The sequence below is a fragment of the Meleagris gallopavo genome, chromosome 10 (assembly GCF_905368555.1).
Source record: "Meleagris gallopavo chromosome 10, MGAL_WU_HG_1.1, whole genome shotgun sequence".
NCBI lineage: Eukaryota > Metazoa > Chordata > Aves > Galliformes > Phasianidae > Meleagris > Meleagris gallopavo.
Genome location: NC_139413.1, coordinates 11,647,845 through 11,667,051, shown reverse-complemented (window position 1 = coordinate 11,667,051; position 19,207 = coordinate 11,647,845). Strand labels below are relative to the sequence as shown.

The window sequence follows — 19,207 nt, the reverse complement described above, 5'->3', positions numbered from 1 at the left end:
CAAAATAGAGCGCTGCCAGCGCGCGCTCCTTGAAGGCGCCTCGGAGCCCAGAGCGGCGGCTCCTGCTCATTCGCAGCGCGGGGCGGGCCCGGCCGCAGCCCCGGGGCGGGAACATCGCTCTCGCGCGAGCCGTGCCGGCACCGCCTGCCTCGGAGTGGGGCCGGGCGGAACCGGTAAAGTTTATTTCAGAAAAGCAAGAAAAGGGGCAGGGGAAAGGCGCTGTGAGGGCGTTTGTCGCCGCTGTTAGGGGGTGCGCGAGCGGCCGGCCGGCCTAGAGCTGCAGCCTGAGAGCGGTTGCTCTGTCCCAGCCCCGTCGTCCGCCACCTTCACTGGGAGCTGCGCGCGCCGCTGCGGGCCGCTCTTGAGTATGGAGAACGCCGGGGCGCGCGGGCAGGGCTGCGTGAGGGGACCGGCGGGCGAGAGTGACAGGTGTCAGGCCCCCCCCCGGGGGCGGCTGCGGCAGCTGCGAGGCCGGGACCGCTCTCGGGTGCTGCTGTTCGGGGGAGGGCGGGGTGCTCCCTTCCTCCTCCCTGCTCGCGCCCCATCTCCTCTCGCCCCGGGGCTGGGGAAGATGTAAGCGGGCCCGGCGGCGGGAGGCGTTCCCCAGCGGCCGGGTGCTCGCTGACCGGGGCTGTGTGTGTTTGTGTGTGTTCTCCCGGCAGGGCTCGCCGCTTTTCGCCCGCGCTGAGCCCGCCGCGAGCGGCCACCAGCAGCCATGCCGAGCCATAAGGAGACGCGGCTGCTGCACCTCAACGAGATGGAGAAGCTGGATAAGACCCTCTTCAGGCTGGAGCAAGGTGGGCCGGGTGACAGGAGGTCGGCCGGGGCTGTCCGCCGCCCTCGGGCAGCGAGAAATGGAGGGCGGCCGGGGCTGGTTTGTTGTAGTGCTCTGTTTGTGCTTCTCCCTCTTCTAATGTTTTTTTATGCGGCCTCTGTGGGACAGAGGCTCTCCTTGCACAAACCGGGCTGTACTGACCCTGAAACGTCCTCATAAGTCAAACTGTAGTGTTAATCTGCGCTGTGTTATGCAACACCTCGTCTTTAATACAATAATATTGAAACGGAGTAAAGATAGAAACCTTTTGTAATGCCCGAGGTAATGTTTGAGAATACAGGACCCTAAATCTTATCTTGCCTGTCGGCTTTCCTGTGTCTGTGCTGTATTGGTGTTCTGGCTGCATACTAAAATGAACTTGATATTTCTCTTTGAAAGTGTTCTTAAGTGTATTCCCAAAGACAATCCCATCTAGAATTGGTTTATTATTTTCCTGGTCAGCAAATTCAGGTTCTAAAGTCAAAGCCAGTCTATTTAGCAACCTTTTTCTAATGATGCAACTGTTACTGCTCGTGAAACTCTTCTGCTTATTTTCACTTTATGTTGGAGCCTCATGTCGAAGTACTTCAGTAAAGAGGGTGGAGATTTGAATCTTGAGAATAAGAACTCCCTTCAAGTATATCAATTTTAAAACTTTCTGACAATATAATCTAAAAATGTCATTAGGGAAGAAGTGCAGCATTGGCCCCAACCCTTATTATCTTCCTCCCAGTTGTGTAAGTTCTGTCGGAGGGACTCGGCAATGCACTCCTCAGACATTCAGAACACCTCTGCTGGTGACAGTCTCTGAGAGGGCATGGCTAATTTTGAGCACAGTGTTCTTCATATCAGTATAACTGTTACAGGAAATAAGATATTGATGCCATATATCCCTGTGCTCTAATTTTAGTCATCTCTGCAATAAAATGTCAGGACTGTACCAGAGAGAGTGCACTAAGCTTTCAGAAGTGATTTTTTTTTCATGGAACATTTGTTTTTGTTGGCAATAAAATGAGCTTCATTTTACATGGCAGACATTCTGATCCTAAGACCACTGGTTTTACCTGAAGTTTTTGTTGTAGTAGTTCTTAATAAGAGAAGGTGAAAACATGGTGAGACTTTGATTTACATGTACTCAGAGATCAAATTCTCATATTAGATCTGCTAGGATTCTACACGATGAGCACTTATTTGGGTTGGTTTGTCTGTTTTACTTTGCTCCAATTTAAGTTAGCATGTTCTAGGACTGTTCCATCTTTTAAATTCTTTATGTATAAATTGATAGCTTTCTTTTTTCACAAATACATAAATTTCTTTTACTTAAAATTCCAAAATTCCAATTTTGTAGACCATTAGGGCTAGTAGCTACTAGTGTTACTACAGCCACCTTCATTACTGGTGTGTAATTCAGTAGAAGTCAGAAGTACAGTGCAAACACTTGTACCTCTTTCAGTCATTTGAAAGGACTGACTAGCTAGGTACATGGTAAGAGGCTCTCATACCTTCAAGTAAGACCAATTCTGAAACCCGCTAGCTAAACTGTATTCTTCATATCCAGCTGAACGGACTGCAGCATATTTTCACATTATAATATTTTAAACTTAGTTGTAGTGCCTTTATCATGGGTATCTTTATTCTAAATACAGCTCTCCCTGAAGTGTGTGTGAATTGCAGCATGTATACAAAGCTCACTTACACTTGCTGAGCTCTTGGTTTAATGGTATGTACCCTCTAGATTACACACAGCTATCTATCACCTTGCAGTTAAACCACAAGGAATTCAGACTTTACTGAATTTTCTCAGTAGAGAATGAAGGAATTTGAAATATTATGGTTTCAAATTTGTTTCTTTTTTCCAGATATTTTCATAAATCAACTTAATATATTGACTTGGTAAACTTAAATTTTACGTTTTAGATTGTATTTTTTTTTCACAGTACTACAACCTGCCTGTATGTAGTCTGATGACTGTGAGCTTCTGTTGCATTTTATTTCCAACACTTTTTATAAAGCAAAGCAGAACAAATTGAATAGGAGACAAAAAGCACTCAGTAAGTAATGAGAGACTTCAATGACAAAAAATTGGAAAGCAGGAGGAAAAGGTGCTGTAGAAATATACCATTTTGCAAAAGGTCTTGGCAGATATGTTAGTGCATTTTCTTCTTAATATAAAACCAAAGTACAGTTAATTATTACAGAGTAGAAATATCCAGTCCTCCTGATGAGATTTTTCTTTTTTTTTCTTGAGGGTTTGAACTGCAGTTTCGATTGGGCCCAACTCTTCAAGGCAAGCATGTTACTGTGTGTACAAATTATCCAGCTTCTGGAGACGTATTTGATCGCCACAAGTTCAGAACGTTATCATGGCACAATCCCACAGGAAAAGAGGATGACTCTGACAAATATTGCAAGTTAGATCTCCAAATTTCTGGGTCGTATCAGTACTATTTTAGTCTTGGGTAAGTGAAGCACTATGCTTACAGCCGTAATGCAATCTTCTCCTTTGGTTTGTTTTAACCTGAAGAAATTGCTATTAAGAATAAAATCGTATTTTTTTTCTATGCATTTTTTAAATGCAACAGTGAAATCTATCTGAATCTGCTCAATAGCAACAGTTGTTGAGGTTGTTGAAGTCTTTCTGATACAAATATGTTCTGGAGAATTTGCGACGGTGATCAATTTTCTGTGAATATTGGAAAAACAGAACAGTTTTACCAGATTTCAATCATCAGATTTTAAACACAAGTGATTAATTTGTACTTTTTTCATTTAATAGGAGGTTGTTCTCTGTCTTTCTATTGTAAAGGCTCTGACATTCTTTATTTCACATTATTTACTTCCTCCTTTGTTTCAACAGAGGAGGGTGACTGTAATGGCCTAGTACTCCGAGCTCCTGTAAGACAGCTGGTGGTTAGATTCCGTCTGGCTTAAAAGGGCATCTAGCTCAGATCTCTTTCCCAGCATAATGCTCCAAATGGAGATCTTTGTGTAAAAGATAGGCAGTCGTGGTTTGTTTGTTTCCATCGGTATTCTAAAAGAAGAAGCAGTATTCTGTCTCCCAAGGTAACAAAGGTGTCTTACTTGCATAGAGTTTAAAATGGTGTGCTAATGGTTCTTGTCAGCAGCTGTTGTAAGCCCAGTAAAGAGATGCTGACTAGGAGATCAACGTCTCTCCATGTTTCTGCTTAGGCTACCTGCAGTCCTTTCTCCCCAGCCACTCCTCTGAGTTACTGTGCATTTGAAATAGTTGTGCTTGTTGGATTTTGTTTCTGAAACTGACTGGTGCAATGTGTGTTTATCATACCAATGAAAATTATTTCTCCTAGAAATGAGAAAAGTGGTGGAGGTTACATAGTTGTGGATCCTATTTTGCGTGTTGGAGCCGATAACCACGTGTTACCTTTGGACTGTGTTACACTCCAGACATTCCTCGCTAAGTGTCTGGGACCATTCCATGAATGGGAAAATAGACTTAAAGTTGCAAAAGAAACAGGTAATGCCAATATAGATATCAAAGGATACACCTTGGTTTTTTAATCAATCTTCTGACAAGAAAACAAAGTTACACTCAGTTCACAGTTCATTAGTCCTTTAGTTCATAGATCAAATATTTTCCACCAGATTTAAGTAATCATATGTAAGTATTTGCAGTAGTGCAAAAATTCAGGATTTCCTAACATTTTTATTGTGTTCTGTTGATTTCAGATAGATATGAAGTTTGTAGAAATTAGAGGATAATTTTTTTAAGAATGTTATTTAGAGTTTTAAAGTAAAGATTCAGATTTAATTTATACTGGATATTTCAAATGCTAGGCTTATTATATGCTATAACTGTAACTTATTATGCTTCTGTCTGTTAACTTTTATTGAAATTTGATTTATTTATTTTTTTTTTATGAAATCAATGGTTTCTTATTTCATAGGTTACAACATGATTCATTTTACACCACTGCAGAAGCTTGGACTATCTAGATCATGCTATTCACTGGCTGATCAGTTAGAAGTTAATCCTGAATTTTCAAGCCATAACAAAAAATGCACTTGGAATGATATAGGAGCTCTTGTGGAAAAAATGAAAAATGAATGGAATATGCTTTGCATCACAGATGTAGTCTACAACCATACTGGTATGATTTCTATGTGCATAACCAAGTTTGTCCTATAATTTTATTTCATTATTTCCTTTAACTTTTCCCCGTCAAAAAATCATTGAATTACAATAACTATGTCTCCATAACAGATGTAAAAGTATTTTGTATTGTTGCTTGAGTTGAATAGAGCCTTTCTTAGATGGAATTAATGAACTGTGCGTGTCTGTATTTTTCATATCATGCTTATTTTTATGATCTGTGCTGTGCAGCTTTCAGTTTATAGAATGAACATAACAAACTTAAGCTGACTACTTTCTTGATAGCAGAATTATTATTGCTGCTATTTATTTTTTTTTTTACTGCTCTAATTGTTTCTAATACATGGAAAACAATCAGAATAGAGACAAGGGACTAGGGTTAAGCAGTGGAGGAAATGTTACGACTGCGTGTTGGTGGTGAAGTAGATAGTTTTGCTGATTTGTTTTTTAAGCATAACTGTGCTGGCGCACTTGCATCTAAATGCTGTTCATAGCTAACATTGTCTGCCCTTCAGAGAGGGACAGTGAGATTGTTTTGAAACTTGAGAAGTCAGTCATAGTATTTCATTATCTGTAAGTTTAATTATTTGGATTACAAGAATTTCTATTACGTTTAAAATGCAGTTTTCATCTTACACTCTTAACTTGAGGACTGCACTAATTAGTATTCTTGTGACATGAGAGAACAAGAAGTTCCTGTTAACATTCATGTCGCTGTCGTCTGATGTTTAAAAAAACAAAACCCTGAATCATAGATTTCTGTGAATAACAAGCTTTTATTTGCTTTAGTTCTTTGGTGTTGACTGTTGCCAAACATTCTTAGCCAATCAGTCAGCAGTGTAAAATGGGCCCTGTTGTTTGTCCTGTCTGTTTGTTGAAATGTTACTCTGAGTGTGATTAACCCTGTGTCTGAAAGGAATTTGGTTTTTGACATTCTCATCAGGAAAAAAAAAAGTTTATTTCACTTTAACAACTAACGAAGAGTTTAGTTTGTTTCACACATGCTTGAGATCCTGTGTATTTGTGTGCTACCAAGGAAAATGTTTTTGTGGACAGAAATATTTAAGTCAAACTAATTATTGAACTTCAGTATATACTTGAAAGCAGTCACATTGTTACTTGGTTACATTAGCTGAAAGCTCCCCCTCTACTCTGCCCTGGTAAGGCCTCATCTGGAGTACTGTGTCCAGTTCTGGGCTCCCCAGTACAAAAAAGACAGGGATCTCTTGGAAAGAGTCCAGCGGAGGGCCACAAAGATGGTGAAGGGCCTGGAGCATCTCCCCTATGAAGAAAGGCTAAGTGAACTGGGTCTGTTTAGCCTTGAGAAAAGACGACTGAGAGGGGACCCGATCCAGGTTTACAAATATCTGAAGTGTGGCAGCCATAGTGGTGAGGCCAGTCTCTTTTCAGTGGTACGTGGAGACAGGACAAGGGGAAACGGACATAAGCTGCAGCATAGGAAGTTTGGCACGAATGTGCGTAAGAACTTCTTCACGGTGAGGGTGACGGAGCACTGGAACAGGCTGCCCAGGGAGGTTGTGGAGTCTCCTTCTCTGGAGATATTCAAGTCTCGCCTGGACGCCTACCTGTGCGACCTGGTGTAGGGAACCTGCTTTGGCAGGAGGGTTGATCTCGATGATCTCTAGAGGTCCTTTCCAACCCCTACAATTCTGTGATTCTGTGAAAGACTGTCAGTTTTCAAGCAGAGCCCGTATTATTTTTCATTGATGGGATGGATGAGTAAACTATTTTTAAAATTATACTGTGGTTCATGGATGTTTGAATGTCTTCAAATAACCAAGATTCTGTCTTAAGTTATTAATCAAACTGTAGCTTCAAGCTTCTGAACTCACAATGAGAGTTGAATGTTTTTTTTCCCCTTTTGGTTGTTAACTACCAGAACCTCTTGATTTGCAACTGACTACCAACTTAGTTAAATGCCAGATTTAGCATGAGCAGAAATGTGTATAAATGATCACTGACTGCTAAAGCTGTAGTTTTGCACGTGCAGGTGAAGGTAGATATTTTAGGTGCTTCTGAAATGTAGAAATAAGTACTTGATGCTCTTAGTATGTACAACTTGATAAGAAGGAAATTTGACTTCACTATTTTTTTATGATTTAACTATAAAATGTTTCACATTTATTTGGATGTGAAAGACATAAAATGTATAGTCAGTTACTTTGAGTGGATTATGAATACTACACATCAGTTATTAATTCCACAGTATGTCTGCATTAAAGGCATAAAGCACAGAGTTGTCTCACGACAAATCCTCCCATGCTGTAACACAGCTCACGAGCTGTCAGCTTAGAGCAGTCAGTGCCTGTGGTAGTTTCTGCTTTCTTGCTAGGACTGCTTCCCACTGTTCCTACTGTACAGTCAGACAACTCAGTTTCATTATGAAGTGGTTAAGCTTAAATGTCTGTTTTTTTTTTTTTTCTTCCACTGGGAAGAGGTATAGAATGTTTCTATAATAGAGAGCGGTGGGAGTCAGTTTTCTATGTTAATGTCTCTGTTAATTTCTTTTGAAAGCAGCAACCATGGCCTGACCATATGTGTGATGTAGATGAATGCACTTCTGGCACGTTAGCTGGAATATCATAGATAAACTCGCAACCTTTGCTTGGTAACTGACTACGAGCCCTGTTTGTCGTTTTCACTTCAGTGTGTTCAAATGAGCAACCTGAAATAAGAATACTGAGTTCACCTGCATTTACTTTTTTCCAAGAGATAGAAAAAAATAGAAAAATTCTTTCTTGTCTGAGCTGAAGAAAAACATTTTCTTTCTTTCAGAAGAGGCTACTGTTGTGTAAATGCAATTTAACACTTCTGTAAATCTTAGTTCCAACCCCTTGGCCAGTGACATCAAGCACCACCTTTGTATGGTTTTATAAAGGAAAAATAAGACTTAGGCAGCGAGCATCACTACTAGACCTTGCTTCTGTTTAGTTTATATAACAATAAATCTGCCTTTTGAACAGCATGAAATAGGGTAATCCTCAGATGTATTGACTTTTAGAACTTGTTTTCTGTAAATCTCCATCTTCCTATTGAAGTTTTTTTTGTACTTGTTTGTGAGTATTGTGAGTTGCTATCTGTAACAAATGTAATCACAAGCTTTGCTTTGTGCAACTTTTTTTCTCCAGAAGCAGATTCTTTTTTTATGTTATAAATCATAGAATCATTAATGGTGGAAAAGATCCATAAGAATATCAAGTCCAACTATCACCACCAAGTCCTCTTCCAAGCCATTTCCCTAATAGACACATCCACACATCTCTTAAATGCCTCCAGGGGTGGCAACTCTATCACTTCCCTGGGCAGGACTCTTCCAATACCTAACTATTCTGTAAAGAAATGCTACCTAATATTCCATCAAAACCTTCTTTGGCAGGACTGGATGGCATTTCTCATCTTCTTATCATAAAATGTAGTTCTATGCATCAGAATTAGTAGAAGGCCTGTTGACTTTTTTTTACCCCCCAGTAGGAACATAGTAGATCTAGATGTACTGCCTTTCTAGAACTCCTTGTATTTACTCGCGAAAGTCCTTTGTAATAAACTGTGGTTCTTGCTGAAAGAGCAGACTAGATTAGTTTGGGCTTTTGAGGGTGAGTTCACTTTGTTTGTTTGCTTTTCAAATGGTACATATATTTTATTAAAAAAAAAAGTGATTGGCCCAAAATATTTTTTATCAGCATGAATTTATCACAACTTTATGTAGCTTTAAAATAAGTTAAGCGCTGTTAGTTGTACATGACATTTTAAACCATGAAGATCTTAGCTTCCAGAAGTAGTTTGACCTTATGAACATGGAGTTTTGCCATGTTCATAATGGTCTTGAAATGTAATGCAGGAAGGTATATGAATAGCTCTTCTAAACTACAGAGTGGGAAAGTACACTCATTTCTTTACCTTTGAATTTTTTTTTGTTTGGAGTAGAAACTAAGCAAACTGGTTTTTTAGTTGTTAATTTTTCTGCTACAATTTTGGGGCATGTTAATTAATATTTCTGTTTTCAGTATAATAATTACATTATTTCTTCTGTTTGATACTTTATCTGCTTTTCTAACCTAATGTGTTATTAAGATGTTTTCTATGAAGAATGATTTTTAAAAAATCTCAGAAAGCATGAGCAGCAACTTTTTGTTACATACCACGTGGTGTTTTTTTTGCGTATATTGTTTTTCAATTGCAGAGATTCATTCAAAAAGTGTATTGAAATTTTTTTCACTTAAGCTATATGATTAGGACAGTTTTAAAAATAGAAATTAATCATTGAAGCCTTTTTTGTCATATTACAAGAATTAAAGTTCCTATTGCTCTGTATACTTTGTATTGTTATATGCATATAATTACATCAGAATTTCACACTCAGTTTGAATCTTATTCCTTAACTTTGTGTTTGTACCTAATGGTATTTGTGGATGCCACTGGATACAATCAGAAAATAGACACATCCATGTCTGATCTGAACTAGAGTTCAATTTGCCTGCACAGACAGAGTGAGATGCTCTGGCATTCCTTCCCACCACTATACTTTCATTTATTTATACAAGCTGCTTCTGATTAGTAACACAAGCTAATCTATTCTTAGAAGTCCATCTTTATACGCTTTTATTTCTGGGGGGATGTGTATGTTCCTAATGTCTTGCTCTGTGTGCTTGTGCATGTGTAGCATCAGATAAGGGTGAGAGTGAAAACATACGTAGCACCTTAAACCATTGTAAATCTTGGTTTGGGGTGTAAATTTCGCTTTCAACACAGAACGGGTGTTGACATCCTTTATTTGATTTATTTCCAGCAAAACAAATGTGACTTTTCTTTCCTTACTGGCTTAGAACTGCTGATACAGTTATGTGTTTTGACATAACAAAAAGATTCTTTGCAGTCCCTGCAACTGTTGTGGAACAAATAGCTGTCAGTGATGCGCAGATCTGCTTAAGATGCTGTTTTCTATTAGCATGAAAAACTTTAATTGAAATGTGAGCTGCTTAAACATACTGCAGTACCTTAGCTTTCTGTTAAGATTTTTGCATAACATAACTAAGTATTCAGCTTGTGTACTTTTTCCTTCCTCCCTTTGTTGAATAAGCTGCTAACAGTGAGTGGCTCAGGATGCATCCAGAATGTGGCTACAACCTTGTAAATTCTCCTCACCTGAAGCCAGCCTGGGTCTTAGATAGAGCTCTGTGGCACCTGAGCTGTATGGTGGCTGATGGAAGGTGTATTGATAAAGGAGTCCCTCCCATGATAGAAAATGATCATCACCTGAATGTAAGTAAATGAGAATTGAGTGTAAGCCAATGAACATTATAAATAGCTGAATCCTTCACTAATTTGAACTACCAATCCACAATTCTGTTGTGGAAACACACAGCAAATGTACTTTGAGGTATATTTAACAAAACATGTCTTCCTGTATTTTTTCCCTCTGATCGATTCATAGGAGCACTTAGCTTTTCGTTGGTTATATTAATCATCAGCCTCAACTGACATACTTTTTACTTTTACAGTGTATCCGTAAAATCATTTGGGAAGATATATATCCAAAAATTAAACTATGGGAATTTTTCCAAGTGGATGTTAATAAAGCTGTGCAGCAATTTAGAACCCTTCTAACTAAAGGTAAAGGAAGAGTGTGTGTGGCTGGAGCAGGCAGATTCTTTATTTATAATTCAAGAAACTTTATAGGTAAACTCTAAAAGGCCCAAGCTGGAAAACTGAGTAATCCTGGTTGTTGTTATGTGATAAATCTGCAGTGCTGACGTAAGCATATAAGGATCTTTTGAGTCCCAGAAAATCTTTGAAGACTATGCTTAGTAGTCTGGGAAATATTTCAGTAGAAAAGAGGGAGAATTAAAAAATAAATAAATAAATTACTGTTGTCACCAGAATCCAATATTGTAACTGAGCACAAATATTTTTGAGTAGCTAACTCTGTCATGCCTTAAATATTCTTTTCCTTTTTACTCCTTCAAAGCTTTTTGTCTACCCATATATTGCTTGTGCTTGAACTGTACAAGTTCTATGTCTTCTAAATGTAATTTCTATTTTATTGATACTGTTTCCTTTGTCCTCAGGCAAAATAGGCACTAAGTCTGATCCGAATCAACATCTTCAAATAGTTCAAGACCCTGATTATAGAAGATTTGGTTGTACTGTAGACATGAATATAGCACTGGCAACGTTCATACCACACAGGTATTGTATTGTTAACCACAGGTTAAAATTTATTTGTAAATTTAAATTTACAAAAAAAAAAATTCAGAGAGAAACATCTTACTTCATTTCAGTTACTTGTTTTAAAACTAAATTATTCTAATTGCTCTCTGCTCTTTCTTCCTGCTAAGCAATGGACCGGGTGCAATAGAAGAATGTTGTAACTGGTTTCGCAAGAGAATTGAAGAACTGAATGCTGAGCAATACAGACAGATTCATCATCATCAAGAGCAGGTTTTACAGCTTCTGTGTTTTAAATGCTGAGTTTTGCATTGCAAATAAATTCAGGCATTCTAATAATGCATAATCTAATTATTTCTAGGCTGTCAACTGTCTTGCAGGAACAGTGGTATATGAACGTCTGGCCGGTCATGGTCCTAAACTAGGCCCTATTAGTAGAAAATATCCTTTAGTTACCAGGTATTGTTTTTTTTGTTGCTAAAAACTATTAGAATTTATTCAGGGAATGTGAATGTAAAGTTCATTAACAGTAAGCATTTGTAAGTACAATTGTTTTTTCTCTCCCATAGACAAATGTTACTTCATCAATAAACTGACTATATTTTAAAGAAAAAAGATTTAAAAAAACAAATGTGATGTTGGAGGGTGTTAAATGTACTCAGAGCACACTAAAACCTTATGTAGTGCCAATTGTTCTTGTAGGTGAAAAAGGAGTGGAACTAGAAAAACTTGAAAGGTTGAAGTCTGATGCGCTTGGTGCTACTAATGTATCTGAAGGGCTGTGACTTTAATCTTACCCTACCACTTCACACCAAGATAGTGGCTGCCTCCATCCTTTGGCCTTCAAAACATGATTTAAAAAAAAAAAAAAAAGGAAAAAAAAATAATAAATGATAGTGACTTTTCTGACAGCTAGTTGTATTTTTTTGTCTTCAACTCAGTTCATAGCAGATATTTTAATTTTTAAGACAGTGGATTTCAGCTTATGCATTTTTTTTTAAATTGCCTGTCAATTCCATAGGTATTTTACTTATCCATTCAAAGACCTGACTGTGGAGGAAGAACAAAGTATGATGCATCAGCCAGATAAAGCTTGTTATTTCATGGCCCATAACGGATGGGTTATGGGTGATGATCCTCTTAGAAACTTTGCAGAACCAGGTTTGTAAAATAAGTTTGAATAGTCTTGTTAACCTTTTAATATTCTAGCCAAGGCATAACAAATAGACTAAATGCTTAGTCTATTTTATTTAGTCTACTTTTTTCCACAAATATTCCTATAAAGTTACAAAAAGCCAAATGGCAGGCAGATACTGATTATAGCACTTCTATTTCTATTCAGCATGTTGAAGATCAACTATAAAAATAGATTTCAGATACCATTTCACAAGATTTGAGACAGAAATTACCAGCTTTCTGCCACTGAAATAAGGACATGTTTCCTCCCCTATTTCTGTTGTTGTTTACCCTGTGCTCTGTTCCAACACTGCTACTTGTTTGCACTTCAATGAGACAGTAGAAAAGTAATGTGATGAAATCATGAATATTAGTATGTTGCATTTGAAATATCCATTCTGCACCAGTCAGGCAGCTGAAAGTTGAGCACTTGAGATGATGTTGAGATGGGGCAGGGAGATAGTGGAGAGGGACTCATTCCTCCCATCTTAGCATCAGTGGCAAAGGAACAGTTCACCTTTGCTCCCTGTGGAGCAGCTATATTGTGAAGTCTTTCAACATAACTGTATAAGTAGAACCACACTGAAAAAAACGTTGGTATGTCATTGCAAAATTGCAATAATTATAATCTAAAGGAAAGGTTGTATAATTAATTTCTGAAATACTAGCTCACAGATAATTTCTTCAAAACTCTCAATTACATTTAGAAAAATGAATGAAGAATACTGGTGAGTATTTTTGTTGGGTTGGTTTTAGGGCAGGAGGAGGGTGTGGTTGTTGAAAATAACATTTGACTATTATGAAGTTAGACATTTAGGGATTATATTTTTTTAATAAAGATGTCTTAACAATATTTATTAGGAGGAGGATGAGATTAGGTAATACTTTATGTTGAACTTCAATTTCTATTGATGACAAAACAGTCTTTCTCTGCAGAGACTGTGTTGATTTTTTTTTTTCCTATTCTTTGTAGCCTATATTCTGCATCAGAACGGAAAAGACCATTCTTATGCTCACAAAGGGAAGGGTTGCTAGTGATTGAACTGAAAATATTGACGTTGGTGTTAAAAGCTAACTGCTAACAGTGTTCTTTCTGTCTCTGACTTCTAAGTTGATTCTAGATATTTGTCAGCTCTGCATCAGGGGCACCTTCACTGTGTGGTTCGTAATACTTGTTTATGCAGGCATTGTCAAGAAAATTAATCCACCTAAGTATGTGGATTACTTGTGAAGGTATCATAGGGTATTTATTTACCATGCAGGAAAATGCATACTGACTTCTTCGGGGATAGCAATGCGCAATGTTTAAACAAACAAACAAACAAAACAGCTGCTATATCTTGTTTTGACAGTTTGTAATCTGAATCAAACCATGGCCAGTTTAATTAAATTTTAAGAAAGGCAGATTTTGCTGTGTCTGCTTTAGAAGATAATCCAATTGATACTCCATAATGAAGTGTGCTGGTGGACCCTTATGTTTGCAATATAATCTCAGCCATTTCACTGCCTTCCATTAGTGTTTTTTCCCTTACACATCAGTAAAGATAACGAGTGTTTTGTATGTGTTTTTCTGTTGCCTTTCAGCTAATTTTCCATCCTTTTGGGCAATTTTTTTTTCTTTTGGCCACTGTTTCTAGTAATTTGTTACTGTGTTGTCTCTGAACTGATCTATGGCTCTTTGTGTTTTAAGTACCTGTGTTCCACATTTAGTCTCAGTAGGAATAGTGTGTACCATAAGGCAGTGTAAAAAGATGATACATAAGGGCATGAGTACAGCAATTGAAATGCAGCTAGTTTAGTAACTTAAACAAGCTTAGTGTATATCCAAAGAAAATTGTTTTTCCTGTTTAAGTATCTATGTCAAGACTGTAGATACTGTAGTGTAGGCTGTGCCTAAGTTAACATTTTTGGTACCAGAAGCATCTCAAAGTCCCTGCTTTCTTCTTGCTTGCTGCTTGTTCTTATTATGCATCTGTCATTGTATATACTCATGATGTGAGCCTTATGCTGCACTTTGATTGTTGAAAATTCCATTTTATTGTGCTCAGATATTACTTGTTGCAAATGAACACTGAAAAAATATCTTGATACTGCCATGTCAAATATCTGTTTTATATAGGAGATAAGTCACTTTTTTAGATAAGACTGTTTAAGTCTTTGCCACAGTTAAACCTCTGGCATAAATTGTGGTTTATTCTATATACATATGAACTCCAATTTATACAGTGTTGGTTTTTCTTTCTTTTAGTAGATTGCATCAAAAAGAAGGTAAAACAAAAAAAAAAAAAAAAAAAAAGAAGATAAAATAAAACTAGGTTCCTTGGAGGATAAATATTTTAGGGACCTTGTCCATTTAAGTTGCCTACCCACCTGAGTACTTAAGAAAGTACTTAAGAAATTTGGCTTATGACATTGTAATCTGCTGTTAGCAGAAGATTATATTCTAAATTCTGGCTATGGCAGTTTATTTATAGCAAGTGAAATGCTTTTTAGAGTTTGACCAGCGTAGACATCCAAACTAGTGATTCTGTTCATATGTATGCTGTTTTATAAATGACTAACTTTGAAAAGTTTCTGGAAATGAAGTATTGTTATTTTTTGCCACCTTCATCCCTCTTTTTCTCAAGTACAATTGCCATATTTGAAGAAATAAATGTAATTTAGTGTCAATCTTACGAATTTCAGTATTGCTATTGAATTCAATTATTCCACTGGAGTGGTCTGAAATTATACAATGGTAGAAGGTATATAAATTTTCAGTTAATATGGTTATTGTTAGAATTTTTACTCGTCATCACAGCATCCTCCTACTCTTAAGCAGTAGAAGACAAAATGCCACATCTTTTGGTACACATTCTATCCAATATGTATACTATTGTGTATTTATTTTCCTTTCAGGTTCAAATGTTTATTTGAGAAGAGAGCTTATTTGTTGGGGAGACAGTGTGAAACTGCGGTATGGCAACAAACCCGAAGACTGCCCGTACCTCTGGGCACATATGAAAAAATACACAGAAATCACTGCCAAACATTTCCATGGTATTCGTCTTGACAACTGTCACTCTACACCTATTCATGTAGCTGAGGTACGTGAAACTAAGCACACTGATGATTAAGCAGCTTCTGAATGTGAAATAAGTTCTCCTCTGCTTATACAAAATCTACAGGGTTTGTGTGAATGAAGCTTCCTCAGTGTAGACAATATTTCTTGACTGGCAATGTTTAGATGTAGTTCCAGTTGCTCTGAGCAGTTAGCAAAATTGTGTAGCTATTGCATGTTTTCATTCTCCATTTCAGCTGAACCAAAGGCACTGATGGGTATGAGAAACTTTGCATATGCAACTGCAGACTGAAATGCAATCACTGCTAGATCTAGCATGTCAGTTCTAGTCTTGGTTATCTCTAAGACTTGGTAAAAATTATTAGTGTTTATTTGCCATATATACTTACTGTTGCTGAATTAGACAGGAAGGTTTCTAGATTCCATAATTTAAAACTTGGCAAAAACCTCAGCAAAAAGTTGTTAGTCAGGCTTATTGCTTAGATGTAGTGCTTGTTCCCTACGGAGCTGACTACATCCAGAAGTGGTACTTAACTAGTAAAGTAGTTTTACACAGGTTTGAGTTGTGTAGTTTGCTGTGCAGTGTCTTAGCTTGAGCACGGAGCTTACCTACATTTGTGAAAAACTCAAACTAGCTAATGTGTGCGCACAGAGGTTGTGATTCTAAAATGCAGCTGTTTAAACACTTCCACCATTTGTGCACTTGTTATTATTTTTGGAAGATTAACTTTTGAAGGCTTAATAGATCTTTTCTATCCAACCTTTTGTTCTTGCACTTGCACCAACTGTTTATTTAAAAACCAAGTTGTAATTAGCTTAAAATCTTCAGGATATTTTCTAGAATTATTTAGGTAATTTGTAAATTTCTATAAAATAAAAACAATTTTATGAATGCTACCTGTTATGACTATTTTCATGAATTGCATATATTAAGAACGTGTTTATATTTGGTTAACATTCACACTGATGATTGCCAATATGGAGCTGACAGTGGATGACTTCCATTAAAAGTGTATTATGATCTATAGGAGATGCTAGCTACAGCCAGATCAGTCAGACCTAATCTTTATGTGATAGCTGAACTCTTCACGGGCAGTGAGTACATTGACAATGTTTTTGTCAACCGCCTGGGAATTACCAGCCTGATTAGAGGTACAATAAGCAGTTGAAAGTTGTATAGGATTGTTACGTATGGTTTGGAGTTTTTAATCTGAAACTAACATTGGTATGCTTTTTTTTCCCCTTATATATTTATGTTCTTTGCTTATGCAATTATCTTCTCTTCTTCATGTTGTACTTAATTCCTCCTCTGTTGAATCTTAAACCTTAATTTTTGCTTATGTTTGTGTCATCCTCAACTGTTATTTAAATTACTTAATTTTGGCTTTCTATTTATCCTTGCTGCATGGCATTTTCCTATTTCAATCCCTGCCTAGCTTTGAAATTTGTCCTTTTTTATGTCTACCTTTCCCCTTTCTGTGGCTTTTTTGGCTGTGCTTTTTGCAGTACATGCTGGACACAGCTAGAAAGTTGCGAGCTGATTTGCTTGTAGTGGCTGAACTGTTCACAGGAAATGAGGAGCTGGACAATATCTTTGTGAATAGTCTGGGCATTACCTCCTTAATAAGAGGTAGGCTTGCTGTGCATGTGCAATGCAAGAGAATGGTGTGAAATGAACTTTCCAGCTGGAGATTATAGAGAATGGGAATGGGCTTTTCTTCACAGAAAAGATTCTTTCTGGATTACACGCTTCTAATTTCATATTCAATGTCATTTATTTGATTCTCAGCAAAAAAACAAACAAAAAAACAAAAAACCAATACAGTACTAGTTGTAAATTAAGAGAAGACACCCTGCATTAATTTACTGGAGGTTAAATATTTCACTTACATTACAGTGAGGGAGAAAAGAAACTGTAGCACAGCTCCACTATGCAAGTGCTGCATCAGGTCTGATTTTTGTTGCATGAGTTACTTAAATCCTCTGGGGAAACCAGAGAGGGGAAAAAAAAAACTCCCTTTTTTCCCTTTCCTACTTTTATGTACTATGGTAAACAGAATACTTCAAGTTCGTGTATCCATATTGGAGAAAAAGGTTTTAATGTGATATTTGAACACACCAAAATAAAAAATGTGAAATTCTGCATTAACATCTGTGCCCGCTGTGCTATATGGTAGCTAGTCTTATGCAAAAACTTAAATATTTTGTTCTATAGAGGCCATGACAGCTTATAATAGCCACGAAGAGGGAAGGTTGGTTTATCGTTTTGGAGGTGAACCTGTTGGCTCTTTTGTTCAGCCACGTTTGCGGCCTTTGGTGCCAGGAATAGCGCATGCGCTCTTCATGGATATTACACATGACAATGAGTGTCCAATTCAGGTAAGCACGTAAATTGGAAACCAGAGTTTGTTTATTTTTTTTCTAAATTGATGTTTCGGAATGATGGGGGGCTTGATGCAGTCTGCATGCTTTTTTTTTTTTTCCCTTCTGAGCAATATTTCGAAAACTGATTCACTGGAGGTGAAAACTTGAAGATGTGAAAAACAGAAGTCCTACTGACTATTCAGTGAGCTGTTTTGGTTCTTTCATTCCAGCTGCTAATTAGTTCTACATGGTGGTTCATCTGTTCTCCTACACTCCTGTTTTATAGGACAGGATGAGAGAGAATGGTGTGAACTGAAAGGCTTATATTTCAGGATTGCTCTTACGTTGCTTTTGCTAGTGCATTTGTAGTAAGCCATCAATAAATCTCTTGTCATTGAAAAAAAAATTATAAACATGTGGTAAGTAATTAGTTCCTCTATTAAACTAAGTTTATCTTCTGTTTGCTGAGTCAGGAGTGATGAATTATATATCTTGTTTTGTATGTGATTTTATTTTATTTTTTTATTCTAGCATCGATCTGCATATGATGCACTTCCAAGTGCAATGATTGTTTCCATGGCGTGTTGTGCTACAGGAAGCACCAAAGGTTATGATGAACTAGTACCCCACCAGGTCTGTGTTTGCAGTTTAACTTCTAAATTACTCTTAAAAATATACATTTGATTCTAAGTATTTTAACACTGTTTTTTTTCTGGTATGGGTTTGTGAGCTTTTGGATTTTGTTTTTCATGGGTTCATTCATTTTTGGCGTATTCTTGTTTTGGTTTTAAATTCCAAGCAGTTAACTAGTTAGCATTACTTAGGATTGTCTAATTTCATATGAACTCTGAACTGATTACATAATTGGAATCGCCATTTGTTTGTTTTTAAGTGTAGTTGATATTTGCAAAAAGTTAATTTCCCTACAGATTTCTGTAGTATCTGAAGAGAGATTTTATTCAACCTGGAATCCACAAGCACACCTGAATTCTGGTGAAGTTAATTTCCAGACAGGAATTCTAGCTGGAAGGCTAGCCATGAACAGACTGCATCAGGAGCTGGGAACTAAAGGCTTCAATCAGGCAAGACACGGGGTAACAATTTGATTTTTCTATATTTATATTTTGAATGAGCCTGTTTGTAATGATATGCATCTTCTAGGTGTATGTAGATCAAGTTGATGAAGATATAGTAGCAGTGACAAGACATTGCCCTAACACCCACCAGTCTGTTGTGGCTGTAAGCAGAACTGCTTTCAGGGATCCAAAGACTTCCTTCTACAGTAAAGAAGTACCTGAAATGTGTATCCCAGGTAATCAGATTTATTTGCAAGCAATAACGTGTGTGTGTGTATTAATTCAAGGTATTCCTATTGTTTTTTTAACACACAAACTTAATGTGACAATTTTCCGTATTTAACATTTCTTTTGTAAGTAGTAATGTGTGTGCACCAAAGGTTGTTAAAGAAATAACAACA

General features: G+C 37.3%; 1 protein-coding gene across 5 annotated transcripts in view; it reads left to right on the top strand.

Moving 5' to 3' along the window:
• The first annotated feature begins 42 nt into the window (after positions 1 to 42).
• Positions 43 to 19,207, top strand: part of AGL (amylo-alpha-1,6-glucosidase and 4-alpha-glucanotransferase) — a 35,906-nt gene continuing 16,741 nt past the window's right edge. Inside the window, exons 1-17 of one of the 5 annotated variants that reach the window (XM_085231991.1) lie at positions 43 to 173; positions 663 to 797; positions 3,063 to 3,273; positions 4,141 to 4,307; positions 4,738 to 4,941; positions 10,042 to 10,223; positions 10,463 to 10,574; positions 11,030 to 11,150; positions 11,300 to 11,402; positions 11,491 to 11,588; positions 12,151 to 12,290; positions 15,204 to 15,391; positions 16,873 to 16,996; positions 17,582 to 17,745; positions 18,262 to 18,363; positions 18,660 to 18,812; positions 18,892 to 19,042. In XM_085231991.1, coding sequence (XP_085088117.1) covers positions 716 to 797; positions 3,063 to 3,273; positions 4,141 to 4,307; positions 4,738 to 4,941; positions 10,042 to 10,223; positions 10,463 to 10,574; positions 11,030 to 11,150; positions 11,300 to 11,402; positions 11,491 to 11,588; positions 12,151 to 12,290; positions 15,204 to 15,391; positions 16,873 to 16,996; positions 17,582 to 17,745; positions 18,262 to 18,363; positions 18,660 to 18,812; positions 18,892 to 19,042 — 2,302 coding nt within the window. In that variant the 5' untranslated portion in view covers positions 43 to 173; positions 663 to 715. The other 4 variants (XM_085231990.1, XM_010715619.3, XM_085231993.1 and 1 more) reach the window with 4 other exon arrangements.